General features: G+C 43.6%; 1 protein-coding gene across 1 annotated transcript in view; it reads left to right on the top strand.

Annotated features, from left to right (window-relative positions):
* The first annotated feature begins 673 nt into the window (after positions 1 to 673).
* Positions 674 to 21,408, top strand: part of LOC126260429 (uncharacterized) — a 71,140-nt gene continuing 50,405 nt past the window's right edge. The window contains exon 1 of the mRNA XM_049957761.1: positions 674 to 827. Coding sequence (XP_049813718.1) covers positions 689 to 827 — 139 coding nt within the window. The 5' untranslated portion in view covers positions 674 to 688. The remainder of the gene's footprint in view (positions 828 to 21,408) is intronic.

Here is a 21,408-nt window from a genome sequence, read left to right as displayed (position 1 = left end):
TACGGATTTATGGGTAGCCCTTCAGGATTCATGGTGTCAGTTCCCTCTAGCTCTACTTCAGACATTAGTCGAGTCCTTGCCACATCGTTTTGCGGCACTTCTGCGTGCTGCTACACGATATTAAGCAGCTGTACCAATTCCTGTGGCTCTTCAGTGTATATCTCGATTACGATATTTTTCGTTCTCAGGATGCTACAAACTCACTCTTTCTTGTAGTAAACTTATGAGCTTCTCACAGTCCACATTTCATGTGTGAGAACGTCGCTCGATTTGAACGAAGGAAACAAAAGATTTGAATGTCACCGATTGTCGTCCGAAGTCTGTACGTTTGGACGATGAGATCGGCTACATTGTGTCCGCGCTCGTATCGGCGTACTGATTTGAAATGATCGGCCGTCTTCGGCTGATGTCGGTCGGCGGCGGAATCCACCGATATCGGTGCTACTGTGAATGCAGCTTAACAGAAGGTTAATGAATAGTTTGACTCCCTCCACATCATTACATGTTCTCCACGGTGGGACCTATGGAGCGATGTGTAAATGAAGGAATTGGACTCCGCTGAGCATCAGCGTCAGATTGGGTTGCCGAAACGATTCCGCGCCGAGGCGGGCGCCCGTGCGTTATGCAGTGGCGCAGCGTAGCGCGGCTGGCCCCCCGCCAGCTGCGGTTTTGGAAACGCCTCAGAGCGATGGCTGCCCTAGGCCGTGCCGACGCACTAGCCGAGCTGACTAGCGCGCGGGGAGTCGAAGAACGCTCTGCAGCCGCAAGGTCGCGGCGACCGATCCACAACAAACCACACACAGCAGCCGGGGCGCCACTTAACCAAGGTGAACCGCTGTAGTAACTGTGTTAACTGATCCTTGTAGGCTCCCATACTGAGTGTGAAACGATAACTGTCTTTGTGCCCTCCTGCATCTGCTTATTTCCTTTAACCCTCAGTCGGTGTCTTGAATGTTTTATGAAATAATCTGTGTCGTGGGGTAGTTACAGACCCCAGCCTCTTACACATTTTGTAGAGGCATTTGGACGGAAATATAAATGCAGGCTATTCCCATTGTTCTTATTTATTGCAATGAAAACAGCTTTACAAAATTAAAACATAACAATGGACTGATTAATATTTCGTTAGCGCACCAGTTTCAAATTGAAATTTATCTTTAACCCCTTCAGACCCTATGGCTACAATTGTGCATATTAACTTCTACTGTGTCTTAGCTGCAACAGAAGCATTTTTTTCCCAATGGAAACCTGAAATACCCAATTTTGAATGTTTATCCTTTTCATCATGCGCAAGTGCTGCCAACTGTTGGGCACCACTATGAAAATATCAGCAAGTCAATGTTCGGTGCGTAGAATACAAGGATGTGGATGAGTCGCTGTATTCCACTGTATAATTGAATACTGTTAATGTTTTTTGCATGTTAATTATTGAATGATTATTTTAGTACATATTATAATGGCGAATATTTCGTAATCAGTAATTTTAGTACATAAAATGAAGCCAAGTGTACAAAGTTTGTTTTGAAAACGGGTTTTTGTATAAATCTTGCATCTAAAATCATTAAAAAATCACCTAAGAGCAGCACCGCAAAAATAATTTTCTTTCTGCCAGACATCATTCAGGTCTGAAAGGGTTAAATCCTATCTATGGTAATTAAGAGCAGTGCAGCTGTGTGTGTTAAGTGTCCAAAATATAAAACAAAGATTAATCAGGTAAGCTTTAATGTAAGGTAATTTCACAAACACTGAAGTTGAGAAAATTGTCATTCAGTCACACACACAAAGCAGAATGAGCGCCTCTGCTGACTACTTCATGTATCGGTAGCGTCCATAGAAAGTGTTCCGTTTTGTTCCTTCACTAACCCGTTCACACTCATCACTGTTTGATATATCTGGTTCAGATTCTATATCGTGTTCGCTGCTGCTTACACGAGCACTATCATTGGCTGTTTCAGCATCACTGTCTTCGATATCTTCTACCTCATGTAACCACTGAGTGACAATAGCCTCAAAACCTGCATATGTAATACACACTCTATCCTTATTAGCCATACCAAGCGATCTTTCCATAAGTAATACAAAATATATAGGGTTTAAAATTACTGAGTTCGTAACGTAAACTGTATGGAACGAAAGCTACAGCGAAGCAGAAATGCACAGTATAGAAAATTCCGGCGTCATGCGCATCGGGATGTTGGATGGGTGTAGCATCATACGCCGCAACACCGATTGAGAGTTAAATTAATACCTCTAACCTTTTGCATATTTATTTTAATTTCTGTAATTAATTAATCATTCATTCATCCTAAAACACAAACTCTTCAAACTTAAGACACAGAATACATACGATAGCAACATTCACTTTTCCACAACTTACTCAATAAAATGATGTTAAATACCTTCGTGATTGCGCCGACCGAAAATTCTTTCCGTCCCGTTCCAGGTCACCCAGTAAGACTTGCAATTATGCCAGTCAATGAGACTTCAGATATCAAAACTCATTGTACGTCGCACAGAAAAGAGTGGAATAGTCTTTCACGTCTGTAGCTATGTAAACATTATTGTGTATTACTACATTCGTAGATCTCCGGTAATAGGAAGTCTCAGTGATTCATTTGGACTGGAAAGATATTTTAGATGGCGAAATGAACACTTTAGTCTCAGAGATGTACATTCCTTATCTGTTTTCTAAAGCTGAATAGATTTTTATAGGTCATTTGTATATTAATAATTTAGTCAGCATCGGAAAAAAGTTACGCAAAATTATTTAACATAAAACCAATTCAGGTAAACACATTTTCAGATTAATATGCTATGTCCATACACATGTTCATGGAAAGTTCTGTTTCTTTTTCGTTGTTTTGTAGCTCATGAACTCAAGAATTACATTAATATCTCACTGGCTGCTGTGTCTGAGCAAGAACACATCATTTTAAACTATAATACAGTATATTGTACTTTTAACTCAAGAACTTATATTTGGTTGGTACATAAGTTCATTGCGTTTCTCCGTACGTTTCATAAACACAATAGACACACATAACAGACTTTAGTCATCAATGTTATGTTCTCCTTCACTATTTACAAGTCTGCGAACGCTGAGGTAACTCTTCGATTCCGTGACTGTATGAATCACATGGTTTTGAGGCGAAGAACTCGTCGAGTCATGTTCATAGAGTATTTTCATCTGGAAAGGAAGTTCCTTGAAGGTCGTTCAATAAAGAGAGAAAACGTCAAAAAATGAAGGTGAAAAAGGTGGGTGCAGATTGACTCCCCAACCCAACCCCTGTCAGGCAAGCAGAATGCGGGCAGGCGTTATCGACGAGTAGCATCTCTTCACGCGGTCACGTTGTTCTTGGGTTGTTTCTGCGAGACGCCTCAGTTCTTCACAAATGTCAGCAAGTGATGGGTTACGTCTCAGGGAAGGACTTCGTAGCACATCACACCGTCGCTATTCCACCAGATGCACGACATTATCTTTTGCGATTGTGCAAGGTCTTAACCATTCCTTTTTTTTCGCATAAAGATACCATTTCAGGTCACCAGGTGGGATACAGGATAGAAATGGTCTGTATTTTTCACGAGCCAATTGATGACGAGCAAGCAGATATGCACATGTGGCCACTTGCTGTTTTTTTGTGATTTTAGCTTAGAGCGTGTGGTACACATACATCCGTTCTTTGAACCTTCCCCACTGCATGCTGGTCGTAGGTTGTGTTCCAAAAATGAACAGCATAGAGACAGAAGTGATGACACTTTCTGCAGGACCTGACCATCATTTTGCAGGACAATGCTCAAGCACGTACAGTGCAAGCTGTTACTGATTTGTTTGACTGATGGGACTGCTAAGTGCTGTACCACCTACTGCACTCCCCTTAGTTAAGCCCTCATAACGATTTCTAAACTGAAGGAAATACTTCACGGTATTCGCTTCAGAGCTGCTACAAATTCGTCGGGCAATAGACCGCGCAGCTCGAACTGTCAACACAACTGGCAGTCCTACGACTTCCACATCGCTGCAACGGGTTATTAACAACGTTGGTGACTACTTTGAAGGTCAGTAAAACTTTGAAACACTTATCTATTTTTTACAAGCTGTAAATAAATAGTTGCCAGTATTAAAGTTCCAACCCTCGTACTTTCAGTATGACGGAACCGCCCCCCCCCCCCCCCCCCTCAGACAGACAGACACACACACACACACACACACACACACATTTTACCAGACGTGTGAGGGAACATCTCCACCGCACTTACTCTGATCGCTGGGTTGGTCGTGATAGTATAATTAACTGACCACCAAGTTCGCCAGGCCTTACACATTACTTTTGTTCATGGGGGGTTGGAAGAAGTCTGAGGTGCAGAAAGGAAAGGTGAACAAGAGAAATGAACTGCTTGGTCGCATCATGGACACACTTGCTGTCACTGGGGAAGGCGCGGAGTCGCTCACACAAGCGACACAACGTGTTCTCCCAAGAGTGCACAAATGCACTGAAGTTCACGTTCGGAAATTCGAGCATTTACTGCGAATTGCGAAACAATTGTGATGTGACGTGTACGATGATCCTTACAAAGGTAAATTTATTTAAAAAAACACATATTTTTCAATGTCAGATGCTTTGTAAAAGGCTTGTTGTAATGTTTACTAACTGTTGTACATGTGAACACTTACGTCAATCTGACACTATACTGAATAACACAAAAAAATAAATAACAGTGTACATTAAATGTGCTCTATCTCAGGAAATCGATCGTTATAGCGCAGATACCCATATGAAGATTTTTTACTTCAAATAATCGCTGCTTTCATATCCTTGGTTATTGACCATTCCTCCTGAGACACCGTGTATAATACACGATTTCGTAACTCACCACACCATACTACTTATATTTAAGTGATACGTAGTGTCTTTCGCTGATATAAACTATATCATTCAGACATCCTTTCACAGTGGTCTAACTATAAAGAGATTTATTTGCGCAGTCTTTTTATATCAGTTTCCGAAATCAGTGCAATCAATTCCAGAAGATCATTCTACGTATTTCATTTTGTAGTCATGTACATAAGTTGAAGGAGCTTCGAATGAGTGAAAGAAAAGCTGGATCTTAATGTTACACGGACGAGGAGTTCATTCGGTTTGGAAGGCAAGCTCAGGCCTGGGAAACAAAGGGAGGAGAATCGGTTGTGTCCTATTCAAAGGAAACAACTCGGCATTGCCTTAGGCGAGCTGGGGAAATCCGGAAAATCTAAATCTGTATCGCCAGGTCCTCCTAAATGCGAGTATATTACTATTGCAGCGCCACATCGTTCCGTTTGAGCTAAGAGGTCCACGAAACAACATGAGCACAATAGTCGTGCACGTAGTAGGGGGATTGGGCAAAAATATCGAAAAATCATAAGAAACCCATGCTTGAACACAAACTCAGATGCTAGGCAGGTCTGTAGGTTGCACTTTTGTATTTTCCAACGAGCGTGACCTTTGCAATGTCCTCAATACGTTGCAAATTTAGTGGTGGTCAGAACAGAGCTCTGTGTAGTTGTCAACGCTTTATGCCGGAGATAAGTGAATTCGAACGAGGACATTCTTGGTGCCCGTACAGTGGGTGTTCCGTAACCACAGTAGCCAAAGTGTTTTAGTGTTTCAAGAGGCACCCCCTCATACAGGTAAAGCGGAAAAATATCACCAGCTAAGCCACAATGCGGACGAAAGTGAGTGTCGAGTGATCATGAAGGACGATCACTGAAGAGGGTTGTAATGGAAAATAAGGGGATGATAGCGGCAAAAGGCACTGATAGAACTGAATTTTGCTCTCGCGAACCCCGTTAGTACCAAAACAAAAAAAATGTTCAAATGTGTGTGAAATCTTATGGGACTTAACTGCTAAGGTCATCAGTCCCTAAGCTTACACACTACTTAACCTAAATTATCCTAAGGACAAACACACACACACACACACACACACACACACACACACACACACACACACACACATGCCCGAGGGAGGACTCGAACCTCCGCCGGGACCAGCCGCACAGTCCATAGCTGCAGCGCACTAGACCGCTCGGCTAATCCCGGTACCAAAACACCAATGGAGCTCTTTAAGCAGGGGCCTGCAGGGCGACTTGGAATTTCAAAACCTGTCAACAGTGATGCAAACGCCCACAACAGAACAACGTGGTCCCTAAGACAAATTCAGGACTACGGAGGACTGGAAGCAACTCATTTAGTCGAATGAGTCCTGTTTCACACCATTCCAATTCCCTATGTCTGGCCGGGTTTACGTACCAAGAGTGAAACACGGCGGGGGTTCGGTGATGATTTAGGCAGCCATATCGTGGTATTCCACGTGCCAAATGGTTAATATGCAAAGTCACATTACTGCCAAGGATTATGTGAGAATTTTGGCTGATGAGATCCATCCCATGGTACACTGTTGTTCTCCAGCGCTGATGCTGTGTTTCAAGACGACAGGGTCCCTGTTGACGCATCTCGCGTCGTCATGGACTGGTTTTGTGAGCATGAGGATAATTGTCGCATACCTCCTCGCCAACGCAGTCACCAGATCTCAGTATGACTGAGCCTTTGTGGTCCACTTTGGAGAGAAGGGTGCGTGATTGCTAACCACCTCCATCATCGTTCTTCATCTTCCCACTATTTTGCAAGAAGAGTGGTATAAGATTCCCTTGAATACTGTATAGGACGTGTATTGATCCAGTCCGATACGACTGAAAGTTATACTCAATGCCAAATGTGTTGCTGCACCGTACTAGCAATGTTAATGTGTTGTGATTTTTGTATCCATCTTTTTGTTCACCCCTTGTGTGTCATAGTAGGTGGCCTGACATATCGGACATGACAGTTTGTTAGGAATACAAGTTATATCGGAAAACCGCCTTGGACCGTAGAAGACACTTTCATCTACATGGTTACTCTGCAATTCACACTTAAGTGCCTGGCACAGGGTTCATCGAACCTTTTTCATACTACTTCTCTACCACTCCACTCTCGAATGGCGCATGAGAAAAAGGAACACCTAAATCTTTCCATTCGAGCTCTGATTTCTCTTATTTTATTATTATGATGATTTATCCATACGGAGTTGGGTGTCAACAAAATATTTACGCATTCGGAAGAGAAAGTTGGTGACGGAAATTTCGTAAATAGATCTCGCCGCATACAAAACCGCCTTTGTTTCAGTGACTGCCACTCCAACTCGCGTATCATATCAGTGACACTCTCACCCCTATTGCTCGATGACACGAAACGAGCTGTCCTTCTTTGCACTTTTTCGATGTCCTCCGTCAATCCTACCTGGTAAGAATCCCATATCGCGCAGAAATAATTCATTGTGTAATTTTATTCCCCTGGCGGCAACAGTATAATAGTCCACGTGTGTTGTTGCCTCGCTTCAGAATGGAAGATGCACAGCGGCTCCCTATGCAGTAAATCAGGTCACTAAGCATTGAGCTTCACACTGCTGGATAAGCGCCCATCGTATGACATCAGTAGTAGTACATACTGGGCGTTGTCATACAGCTTTAATTATCGTCTCGATAAAAATCTACCTCCGACCATGAAATTGTATGTTCAGTCTTCAGTCGAACATTTTTCTCAACGATGGACAACTTAGCAGCGATTTTATTATAAAAGTCTACATTTTCGCTGTTCAAGAAAAGTTCCACCTCGAAAATCACCTCATCGTCGTTCTGGAGATACGTGGCTTCTTCATCCGAGGATAGAGGATGCTTTTAATAGTTTCACAAAGAAACTCTGTCTCAAAATCTGGCAGAAAATCCAAAGAGATTCTGGTCGTATCGAAAGTACACCAGCGGAAACACACAACCAATACCTTAAGTGCGCGATGACAGTGATGATATTACTGGCGACAGTGCCACTAAAGCTGGTTACTAAATACGTCTTTCCGAAACGCCTTCACAAAAGAAGACTACATAAATATTCCTGAATCAAGAACAACTGCCAACATAAGTAACTTAGAAGTAGATATCCTTGGTGTAGCAAAGTAGCTTAAATCACTTAATAAAGGCAAGGCCTCCGGCCCTGATTGTATACCAGTGTGGTTTTTCTCCGAGTATGCTGATACAATAGCTCCATATTTGGAAAACATATACATCCGCTCGCTCGTTGAAAGATCTGTATCTAAAGACTGGAAAGTTGCAAAAGTCACACCAATACCCAAGAAAGGAAATAGGAGTATTTCACTGAGTAAAAGTCCCATATCGCTAACGTCGATTTGCAGTAGGATTTATGTTCGAACACAGTGTGGAACATACACTGTGTTCGAACATAATAATTTATCTCGAACAAAGCGATTTATTTACAAATACAACTACGTCTTTATTCTCGTGAAGTAATGAGTGCTATTGACGGGGGATGTCAAGCTGATCTGGAACTGTACCTCACAAGCGACTTCTAATGAAATTGCGTGCCTATGGATTATCTTCTTAGTTGTGTGACTGAATTCGTGATTTCTATCAGAAAGGTCACAGTTCGTAATAACTAACGGGAAGTCAGAGTAAAACAGAATATCTGGAATTCCCCAAGGAAGTGCTACATGCTCTCTGCTGTTCCTGATCTACATAAACGATTTGGGAGACAATTTGAGTAGCACTCTTCGATTCTCTGCAGATGATGGTGACATTTACCGTCAAGTAAAGTCATCAGATGATCGACACGAACTGCAAAGTGATCCGACAAAATATCTGTATGGTTAAAAAGTGAAATTTGACTCTAAAACAATCATCCATATGAGTACCAAAAGGAATTCGCTGAATTTAGGTTACGCGATAAATCACATAAATCTAAAAGCTGTAAATTCAACTAAATACTTAGAGATGCAATAGATGCATTCAGGAATAACTTAAATTGGATCGATCACATAAATAATGTTGTGGGTAAAGCAAACCGAAGACCACGATTTATTGGCAGGACACTGAGAAAACGGAACAGGTCTACTAAAGAGACTGCCTGCACTACGCTTGTCCGTTCTCTTCTGAAGCATTGCTGTGCGGTATGCGACCCGCATCGGATCGATCGACGGTGGATACCAAAAAAGTTCAAAGAAAGGCAGCTCGTTTTGTACTATCACGAAACAGAGGAGAGAGTGCCAAGGATATGATAAGTGACTTGGGGTGGGAATCATTAAAACAAAGGCGTTTTTCGCTGCGACAGAACCTTCTCATGATATATCAGTCGCAAATTTTCTTATCAAAATGTGATAAGTTGTTGGCGCCTACCTACATAGGGAGAAATGATCATAAGAAAAATCAGAACTCGCATAGAAAGATTTAAGTGGACGTTTTCCCCTCGCGCTGTTCGTGAGGAAACGATATAGAAATAGCCTGAAGGTGGTTCGATGAACCTCTGCGCGGCACTTAATTGAGAATTGCAGAGTGGTCCTGTAGATGTAGAACAAGTAAGTACTTTGATAACCCAAAGTAGTAGGTTGTGTTACTGTGTCCTGTGCCGATGAAGTGGAGTACCCCCATGGCGCAGAAACACCCCCTTTGACAGCTTCCCGCACCATTTCCTCTTGAAGCCGGACAAACTCTTTAAGAGATTTCAGTAGTTTGCTCCAGTGACGTTTTCTCCCTTACGAGCATAATCTGTTACTACCAAAACATGACAGTTTAAAAACAAAACAAAAAAACTCAGTATCTCATTGCTGATGATGGCTGAGCCTTCGCCTTTTTCTGAGCTAGCGAATCCGCATGTTTCCGCTTCTTGCTTTGTTCCTTCGTATCGGATCACAGCGATGCGCCAAACTTTCGTTCGTGGTGATTAGGCGCATAAAGATGTCATCTGTATTGGCCAAACACATCTGCAACATTTGCGCTACTACCTTGGCACGGCGAGCTTTTTTAATCATTGTGAGCAATCGGGGAACCCAGCGTGCGACGACTTCTATCGTGCTCGAAATATCGTGATAGATGTTCAAAACTGAACCATGACTGACTTAGTTTTTCCGCTATCGTCTCGATTGAGTGACGTCGGTCTTCGCGCACCAGGGCTTCCGTTTCTACTGCTATTCCCAGTCTTTTACAGAGAGACTGACTGGCACTTCATTCTTCGTCATTCAGGCTTGTACGATTGCACTGGAAGCACATGCGCCACCCAACCAATGTGCCATGTGATTCGCGCATTGTTGTACACTACCACTGTTCCCCTTTAAATGCGGGAAACGAATTACCGCACTGGACTCCTTTTTATCAATGGGCTGTGCATTTTGTTGCGAATAAGAAGAATTCGCGGGAGATAGGTCGGGCGATAGAGCCTCCGCATATAGGTTATCTAGGTCGTGCCAATGTAGGTTGCGCGACACCAACTACTTACGTAACTCAAGCAATTTTGTGGCGACAATTCCAAATGATTTTAAGTAGTGGCGATGAAACAATTTTCTTCTATCAAATAGAGCCGCATTTCCCTCGATTTCTCGCCAAAACGGTCTAGTATTTCACCCTTTAATAGCCCATAAAAAATCGATGATTTTTTTGATTATTTCTTCGGCAACCACATCTGCCGGTCTTCCCAGGCGATCCTCATCGGAAACGGTTACTCGTCTACGTTGAAATTCGTTGAAACAACATGTAACTGTATGAAGATCTTCATATAGTTGGGATAGCGTTCTCCTCTTTGATGTCGGTGTTTAGCTTGTTGAACGAATCTCGCCGTCTGTCAGTTTGGTGTGCCCTTGGAACACGTTACAGCCCTGCCAATACTGAGTGAAGAAATATGTACAGATTTACAGGCGCTTCATATTCATATAGTTATCTTCATATAGTTAAGGCTATCCGGCCATTGACCACCTCCTGTGCTGGATGCACACCCATTGCCCGAACTTTTACGGGACTCGTTAAGATTGTCTGCCGCGTGTAGTGTAATGGGCAGGGGCACTACGAATGTAGTGTATGGACATTAAGTTGGGAATGTGGGTCTCACGGGGAGAGTGCAAGGGATAAGTCCCTGCAGTCGCACTATCCTCTGTGCTCTCGGTGGTTCAGATGGATGTGACGGTTATCTGGGCTCTGTGATAAAAATCTGAGTTATTATATCAACGATGAACTTGAAGGGTGTCAAGGGATGTCCGCCCCGAACAAATGCAATGAACAATATCTAACAAAATAAGATTAAAAAAAGAAAAAGAAAGATGGATAGAACGTCTGCCATGTAAGCAGGAGATCCCGGGTTCGAGTCCCGGTCGGGGCATACACTTTCAACTGTGCCCATTGATGCATATCAACGCCTGTCGGCAGCGTAGGGTCCTGATTTAATTATCATTTCACATGTAACTGTTGTCACTGGTGGCGAAGGATCACTATAAACATCGTTTAATTTTGTTTCTCTCATCACATGTTTCCCAGATCAAAATAAAAAAGCGAATCACTGAACGATACTAAACTTTTTTCCAAATCGGCGAAAACCACATAGCGCAATTTACTGGAATGACTACCAAATCCAGACTAATCTATTAATGAGTGTCGTATAATAGATGGAGGTACATTATGCTAACACCAACTAGCGTTAGAAATGACATTTGTCTTCAAACACAAGTATCTACTGAAATGTCCTCGTAGCCATGGAAAACACAAGCAGTGGTACAAGTTCTCCTATCTTGATTCCACCGTCCTCCCCCAACAAGATCACCGGCGCCTCTAAATCTGTACATCTTTCTTCACTCAGTACTGGAAGGGTTGTAACGTGTTCCAAGGGCACACCAAACTGACAGACGGCGAGATTCATTCAACAAGCTAAACGGCGACATCAAAGAGGAGAACGCTACCCCAATGTTCTTGGGTCGCAGTGGACAAGACATCGCATTTACCAAGCCATGCCCTGGATTTGTACGAAGAGAATGTACGAGAGCTGATCAACAAAGAATGATTATTACTCCATTTCATTGTTTACACTATCTTTTTTCAAAGTTCTTTCTCCTAATTGAATGCGCTTTTCATAGCGTCTCTGCCAGTCCTTGAACACGTGCAGGTCATTCTTTGTCAGGTCCTTGAGAATCGCCTCACTTTTCTTGAGCACTGCTTCAGAGTTCTCAGATCGAAAGCCCCGAAGCTTTGCCTTTAGTGATAGGAATAAAAAGTCACAGGGTGTAAGATCGAGGCTATAAGGTGGATGCGAAACATAGGTAATGTTGAATTGAGCCAGAAACCGCATGACTATTTGCGACGAGAGGGCGCGCATTTTCAAGATGAAGTCGCCACCCATTCCGAGATAGTTCTGATCGTCTCCTTGCAATATGCATCCTCAGTTTACCCAATACTGACGTGTAGCATGTTTCTGTAACAGTAGTATGAGGGGGAACTGCATGATGGTAAATCACTCCATGACGGTCAAGAAATGTGATCATCACTTCCCCTGCAGATGGAACAACTTTCGACTTGTTTGGTGTTGAGGGCCTGGCAATTTCCACACCGTGCTGGCTCGTTTTACTTCAGGATCATGATAATGCAGCCATGACTCATCGTAGATAATAATCAATTCCAGAAACGCATCGCCTCCATAAGCAAAGAGACGCAGTAACTCGTGGCTTTGCTTCATTCGCATGACCTTTTGTTTTCGGGAGTCAACCGAGTCCAAACACCGGACATAAGGAGATGATCATGCATAATCGTATAAAGACACTGCCGCGTGAAATTCTCAATACTTCACTGAGGTTACGTAATGCTATCCGCCGATGCTCACGGACAATTTCAGCAACTATGTTGATGTTGACTGCATTCACAACAGAAGCCGAAACACCAGAGCCCACCTTGCTTAACATAGGCAAGTCGGCCTTCTTTGAAGTCCCTGAACCAACCAAACACAGTTGCACGGAGTAGTGCATCGTCATCGTACGCTTTCTGCAGGTTTTTTTAAGTCTCGGTTGCTGTACGGTTTAAATGAACCGCTCCTCTCGCGTCACCTCCATTGTTTGGTATGCAAAATGCAAAGTCTATTTACAAACTACAGCATTACTACCAACCTACCGATACGAAAGTTCTACCACCCACAGACGTCATGAATAAAAACCCGACCTCTTCAAATATTTATGGCACATATAGGAAACTATTACAGAAACTACAGGAAAAATCAATTTCAGCCTTTCTTGATCAGCCCTCGTATCTAATGAGTGGCCAAGTATACAGAACAACTCTTGAATCTGACGGTGTGCAATTCGCCATGCAGTCTCTACTTCGAGCAAGCGACGGGTTGGAGGTCTTCGTACATCCTGGAACCGACCTGTAGTAAGTGGCCGATCTTATTGAATTTCTGTCCTCGACATAAAAAACCCCTGACCCATCTGGCGCTGTCTTAGCTCGGAATCTGATATGCAAACGAAAGTGTACTGGAATCCACACGAGTCTGCTGTCCGCAGCTCGTGGTCGTGCGGTAGCGTTCTCGCTTCCCGCGCCCGGGTTCGATTCCCGGCGGGGTCAGGGATTTTCTCTGCCTCGTGATGACTGTTGTGTGCTGTCCTTAGGGTAGTTAGGTTTAAGTAGTTCTAAGTTCTAGGGGACTGATGACCATAGATGTTAAGTCCCATAGTGCTCAGAGCCATTTGAACCATTTTACTACCCTGCTTCTCAGCGACTCGAAAATGGTGTGCTAAACGCAGTCAGAAAATCTATACTGAGGACCTCAGTCCAGATGTTACAGATTGACTGACCTCGTACTGGGGAGTAACACATGTCAAGTGTTTTCATGTGGCCACACGACAGTGCATGTTGTTGCCATGACAGAGTCTTTTGTCGTGCTTTCTTAGGACTCTCTGGTATACTGGTCCAGTGAAAACAATGCGGATGAGTCGGGAATCCCTCTAGTTAGCCATCCGGAAATAAATGTCATAGCATCAAGAGAGCTCACGACTCCAGAACTGTGATACATACCTACAAGACCCACACCTCCTATCCTATCTATACAAATTGGCATAGATCCACGGGCCTCCCAAGTTTTGCCATTCACTCCAAATCCGTCAATGCTGTGAACTCCATATTCGTATCTGTTTAGCGACGCTGACCGTACATGTTGTCGTTGCAGTAATCACGCTGTTCGCAGTAATATGCTGGCACAGCATTGCGCCATTTCATGTACTCTGTCGCTAACCACGGCGTTACTGAAACTCAGAATGCTTCGCACCGTTACGACCAGAGCGCTGTGTGGTTGCGAGATGAGAGCTGCATGATGTCTGCGGCGGGGCGAATAATTTTTAACACGCACGACCCTGGCACATGTAAAAACTGGCAAGCCAGCAGGCAAGAGAGATTGAATCGGCGACCGTTGTAGAGCGGGCTACCACATTGTGGGCCGGGCAAGTATTGTCGCTCTACCACTACCCGCCGGAGCAGCCATCATTGTCCGTCATCCTACGTGTCCAGCTCCAGTGGAGCGAGGGTTGAACTGGGGTCGTTCTAGCCACCTGCCACGGAGCGATGTTGTTCGTCTACTGAAAAATTTTCACTCACCTTTTGGTGATCTTCTGCAGCCCACGCCTGCCTATTTAGAAAACGAATAATGTTTCTCGACTGGAGAGGCCGCAGCGGAACCACCCATACTAATTACGTCTAAAGGGCGCATCAATTTTTTTTTAGTTTGTTTCACTAGCTATTAAATGAGAGGGAGTCCTTTTTTAAAAATTCCGATACATTGTCACATCTTGGATGCAGTATCAAATCCGATCTAATTTGAAGTTGCAATTCCGACATTTACTTGTAATCACACTCACTTTCAGTAGGCAGTTTATGATAGGCATCTTGTCACCGGAAAAATTACAAACGAATTATCTGTGAAATAAAATGCTCGCTCAATATTCCACAAAACGGTCACATTGAACAACCATTTCTCAGTTACGATCTGTACAGTACAACGTGCAAATTTTAATGATTCAAAAGATCGCAGTTCACACAAACTTTACGCCCTGTGACACTTTAAGGCACTCCACGATTTTTTACAATCTTAATCCCGCAAAATTAAATCGCCTTATCAGAGCTCAGTGTAAACGCGTCCTTTCATCATGATGGCTGAGCTCTGAATGTGCTTCTAGACTCCACACAGCGATTCACAAAATGCGCGCTAATGCTCTCACTTTTGACAGGCGGAGATTCATCATTTTCAATCAGCTATCAGTTCTGAGCCTCCCTATCTCGCCTCTTTTACTTTAGAACAATCAGTACATTAATAGCCTTCAAAGTAATTCGTGCAATAAACAATTCCAGAAAACCCACAAGTATCAGAGTAATCCCTTGAATTATTGGAGTATGTGTCTCGTTTCCCCAGTAGTATAAACTGGCGAATCACTCGTTACAGATTCCCCTGGTGTACATGACACCCGCTATCTAGATTCAAATTCCCACTCCCAGGCTGTCATATACCCATTTAATAGAAATGCAGGTATTCACATATCATATTACACCACAGTTACCCCTTCATCCACTCTAATAATCACGTGAAATTAGAAATAATTAACAGAAGAGGCCGAAAAGCAGAACAGGGCTGCAGTCAGTCCATCCTAGTAACGGGGAAATATAAGTACCAGATTTAGAAAAATGAGAACTCCCACTCACTTCCGCTAGTATCCTCACCGGCAATAATTTATCGAGTAATACGTTCACGAGACAGAGCATTCATTATAGAAGTGTTAGGGGATCGGCAGCCAGCTCACAACTACTCTCATATCGCTAGAACACCTCTGGAAAACTAATATGTCCCATTAACTTGGCCTTCCACATCCTATCTTTTCTTCTCGTCAAACTTGAACCGTTGCTCTAACCTTAGCACAAAACCGGTACCAGTCTGCTGCTCACTATCGCTTCACTACCCACTCACTAACTCTTCCATCTTCACACTACTGGCTACCAGCAGCTTCTCTTTCACTTGCAGTAAATAGCCATCAAATCGTAAAGTTTGCCATATTAATGAACATACTTCAACTGTTTATTTTAACCTGCCATTAATAGTATTGTAACTTTTAAAAAACATGTCATCTGAAGAGCGCCATAGTAGTAGACAGTAACTGATATTTCGCTCGCCTCTCTGTATACCACTGCAGTCTCTGCGACCACCGTGTCGTAACGAGCAAGGTCGACTGCGTTCAAGAATCAGTGCCTCTCCGAAAGAGAGAAACAATAAAAAGTACACGGAAAAATAACTCAGGCGAAGTATTTCCATATATTAAAATAATTAATATAATCAAAGCTGGTTTTGGAAATCACTCTGATATAATGATTTGCGATCCTTTAGTCAACTTTTCAACTTTCGCTAGCAGAAAAGCTGTGTTCAATGCGCCTTTGTACTCGTAATTGAAAGAAGATGTAACACGCGGAGTTTAAAGGTCACAGACATGCTATCTGTAATTGAATTTGAAGTGCTTTAAATCAATTGATAGGTTCGGTGAAGATACTCTTTACACACAATACTGAAATTTTGGTTGCTAGCGACCAAAACGGTCCAAAGTTAGTTTTTCGACAGCTATCGCAACAGCTATTCCTGTCAGTCACAGCTCCGGGAATCTTCTAACGTTAGAGTGAGCGATTAATACTTGTTGTGCCAGACCAGGGGGTATACGATGGTATAAAAGTTCAAGAGAAGTGATACTCATTGGTACAAATTACTTACAATTGAAATGAAAAACAGCATTAAACAGTTACGACTATAGTGTCAGACCTGTAGCACCCACCATCACTTGGTTGCCAAAGTTGGCAGCGAGAGTAATCAACACACAGTATTTGTTGATCGAATTCAAGCGATCTCCACTGGTTGAGTACTAAGGAGATGAGAAACTAAGAAAATGTAGGCTCACTGTACTGGGATTGAGGATACGAAGTGCGCTGCCCCAAAGACGAACCTATTTAGCCATATGTAAGCAGAACATTTTCAAATTGCATTCCTTTCTGTTTACAATATGGCTACGATTTAAAAAAAAAATTAGCTTTCTGACAAAAATATAGCTTAATGTTTGAAATTTGCTTGTAGTATGGTTAGAAATTATTTTAAAATATATTATTTCTTATAATAGGGTCTATAGGCATGAAAAATATGTGTTTGAAGAGACAATCAACTTGTCAGTAATGTCTAACCGAAATGAATACAGAGGTTATTTGGCACGGAAACATCGTTAAGAAAACGTATAACTCGTAGTATTCCGATTTTCCTATAGTTACAAAATTTTCAAAAAAATTTCTTCTCCAAAATAAACAGCCTAAGAAAAAACGTGATAAAGAGTCTGGATGACTGTTTCGCAAAATCACATTACCCCGAATATAACTACTGTGTCGAAATTCTCCATATCCATTAAATACACGTCTGTGAGAGTTTATAGTACGCGTTTACATAAAATTACAATCGATTTAACAACACCTGTGATTTAGGTGCCACGAACTGGCGGAACTCCGATATTTGTAGGCGGCTTACCTCGTGGCAGCTGTCGTTGCTCCGTGTTCTTACTGCATTTTGCGGTTTCCGTAAGAAATGCAACGTCTCAAGACTGATGCGAGGCAACGGCGGGGAGCGCTGAATACAGCCGTGTATTGTTGTCAACTGCGTCACGTCAGGTCGCGATGCGTTTGTTTACTCTAAGAGGATGTGCGGAAAATATCACCACACAATGAAGGAAACTATCCAGCGACAATAGCAGCGGAGTAACTGCGCTGAGACAAGCATAAGCTGCTTTGAAAAAAAAAAAAAAAATACTAAAACAAAGAAGAAAAATTAAAATGAGAAGGAAAAGCGGAAAAGTGTCGCGATCTTAAAATAATGAAAGATTCTTTTGGAAATCATACTAGCGTAAATATACGCGAATTGTTTATCTCCTTCACCAACGCTATGACGGTGCGTACACCGTGAGCAGCGTACATACAGATGTGCAAAGAAGAATCTAGCCACTGTTTAAATTTAGTCCTTAAATAAGCTGAAGAGGCTAAGAGGATAATATAAAACAGCCATATGTTTCGAAACATCTACAAATTTTTGGTCACGCCATGCCGCAGTGGTAGGATTTAAAACTTGTTCCGCAAGTACTACAAAGATAACGCTAAAAACACTAAATCCAACGTGTTGAGCTGGCAGATGAGTAACCATGTATACACTTAGTGATTCGTTGCCGTTCTTAAGCCCCTGGCAAACATACGAGGGGCGTTAAATGAGTAATGCAACACATTTAGTTTTCTTCAAGGTTCCTATGCATCGTATTACTTCCCACTCTTTCGACTACAAAACGCTACTTTTCAACATAATCTCCGTTCGGTGCAACCGGATTACGCCTGTAGGCCCGCGTGGTACTTGTCTGCTGATCGATGTCGAAGTCAACATCTTGCTGCATCAATAATCTCCCCGTTAGCCACGTTACCCTTCCTGGAGTGCTTCCTTCATTGGGAAAAACAGATGGAAGTCGGAAGCTGTGAGATCCGGGATGTAGAGTGGATGAGGAAAAAAGTCCAATGAAGTTCTGTGAGCTCCTCTCGGGTGAGCACGTAGTGTGAGGCCTCGCGTTATCATGGAGAAGAGACGACCGTTTGCATTTTTGTGGGAACACGCTGAAATCGTTTCTTCGATTTCCTGAGGGTAGGACATCAAGGGGAATAACCCTTTCAGACTCCCAGGAGACCGTTGTCATTACTTAACTGGCTGAGGGCGCGGCTTCGAAATTTCTCTTCAGGGGAGAGGAGGTGTGACGCCACTCCATGGATTGCCGTTTCGTTTCCAGTTCGTAGCTGTGACGATGTTCAACAAAAAATAGTCAAGCGCAAATAATTCCGCACAGATTCTTCTTAGTTGTTCTTTATGGTCTTCTGTTACGCGGCGAGAAACCCAACGGGCACCCATCTTTGAGTACCCCACTGGTGGACGAGTATGTCAGCACTACCAACAGAGACGTCCATTTGAGCCGCGAGGTGCTTGATTGTGATCCCTTGGATGCGAGTGTCCGCATTTTCCAACATGGTAGAAGTCACAGCTCTGCGCGGCCAGCCGTTACCTGGGAGATCGGATGGTTTGCGCGACCTTGTTGCGCGCTTCAGGCAAATGCCGGGATGGTTCCTTTCAAAGGGCACGGCCGACTTCCCTCCCCGTCCTTCCCAAATCCGATGAGACCGATGACCTCGCTGTCTGGTCTCCTTCCCCAAACCAACCAACCAACCAACCTTGTTGCGATGATGACAGACGCCTCACTCAACGACTCACCGTGCTTTTGCTCACTGCCAGATCTCCGTAGACATTCTGCAAGCGCCTGTGAATACCTGTGATGCTCTGGTATTCCGCCAAAAGAACCTCAGTGACAACACTTTGCTCGGAACGCACTTCCGTTACAGACACCGTTTTGAAGGCTGCTTACACCACCTTCACCTACCGGAATTTCATGAAACTATAGGGGCTAGAGAGGGAATATATTACGATGTTCCACAATAAATTCCACATTTTATCAACTGAAACTGGCCGAGAAAAAAATGTGTTACGTTACTTACTGAACACCCTTCGTATACATCTTGTGGCATGATACGCAACTGTCCTTCTCCACTGGATCCGTTTGGTCAGTGGTGCTACTCCCATATATCCTCTGGACATACGATACACTAAATCAACATACAGTTGTTATAAGCTAATGTCTGTTCTCCTCATCCAGTCAAGGCTTGATGGTGTAGCCATCGAAATGTCGTTTGGATCACCCAGGTAGGCTTTCCACTGCTCAACAACGGCAAGAAAGTCTGGTTCGGTGCTCCACAGTCACAGCTTGGACTGATTTGCTTACCCTACTTATGCAGGTTATATACACTTCTGGAAATTAAAATTGCTACACCATGAAGAAATGCAGATGATAAACGGGTATCCATTGGACAAATATATTATACTAGAACTGACATGTGATTACATTTTCACGCAATTTGGGCGCATAGATCCTGAGAAATCAGTACCCAGAACAAACACCTCTGGCCGTAATAACGGCCTTGATACGCCTGGGCATTGAGTCAAACAGATCTTGGATGGCGTGTACAGGTACAGCTGCGAATGCAGCTTCAACACGATACCACAGTTCATCAAGAGTAGTGACTGGCGTAATTGTGACGAGCGAATTGCTCGGCCACCATTGGCCAGACGTTTTCAATTGGTGAGAGATGTGGAGAATGTGCTGGTCAGGGCAGCAGTCGAACATTTTCTGTACCCAGAAAGGCCCCTACAGGACCTGCAACATGCGGTCATGCACTATCCTGCTGAAATGTAGGGTTTCACAGGTATCGAATGAACAGGTCGTAACACATATTAAATATAACGTCCACTGTTCAAAGTGCCGTCAATGCGAACAAGAGGTAACCGAGACGTGTAACGTAAAACCAGTGGCACCCCATACCATCACATCGGGTGATACGCCAGTATGGCGATGATGAATACACGCTTCCAATGTGCGTTCACCGCGATGTCACCAAACACGGATGCGACCATCATGATGCTGTAAACAGAACCTGGATTCATCCGAAAAAATGACGTTTTGTCATTCGTGCACCCAGGTTCGTCGTTGAGTACACCATCGCAGGCGCTCCTGTCTGTGTTGCAGCGTCAAGGGTAACCGCAGCCATGGTCTCCGAGCTTTTAGTCCATGCTGCTGCAAACGTCGTCGAACTGTTCGTGCAGATGGTTATTGTCTTGCAAACGAACCCATCTGTTGACTCAGGGATCGAGACGTGACTGCACGATCCGTTACAGCCATGCGGATAAGATGCCTGTCATCTCGACTGTTAGTGATACGAGGCCGTTGGGATCCAGCACGGCGTTCCGTATTACCCTCCTGAACCCACCGATTCCATATTCTGCTAACAGTCATTGGATCTCGACCAACGGGAGCAGCAATCTCGCGATACGATAAACCGCAATCGCGATAGGCTACAATCCGACCTTTATCAAAGTCGGAAACGTGATGGTACGCATTACTCCTCCTTACACGAGGCATCACAACAACGTTTCACCAGCCAATGCCGGTCAAACTGCTGTTTGTGTATGAGAAATCGATTGGAAACTTTCCTCATGTTGGCACGTTGTAGGTGTTGCTACCGGCGCCAACCTTGTGTGAATACTCTGAGTAGCTAATCATTTGCATATCACAGCATCTTCTTCCTGTCGGTTAAATTTCGCGTCTGTCGCACGTCTTCTTCGTGGTGTAGCAATTTTAATGGCCAGTAGTGTAAAACTCTAAACTCCTCCCGAGCAGACCATGATGGCCCAACGGTACTGACCGGCCGCCGTGTCATCCTCAGCTCATAGGCGTCACTGCACGCAGATATGGAGGGCCATGTGGCCTGCACACCGCTCTCCCGGCCGTATGTCAGTTTCCGAGGTACAGGTTATATGCACACACTCTTTCACCTCTTCGGATGCAACTTATATTCTTCCACTTTTGTGGTGGAAGTTCAAAGAC

Source organism: Schistocerca nitens, chromosome 1 (assembly GCF_023898315.1).
Source record: "Schistocerca nitens isolate TAMUIC-IGC-003100 chromosome 1, iqSchNite1.1, whole genome shotgun sequence".
NCBI classification, from domain to species: domain Eukaryota; kingdom Metazoa; phylum Arthropoda; class Insecta; order Orthoptera; family Acrididae; genus Schistocerca; species Schistocerca nitens.
Note: the sequence above shows the minus strand (reverse complement) of the source record. Positions and strands in the feature narration are given on the sequence as shown.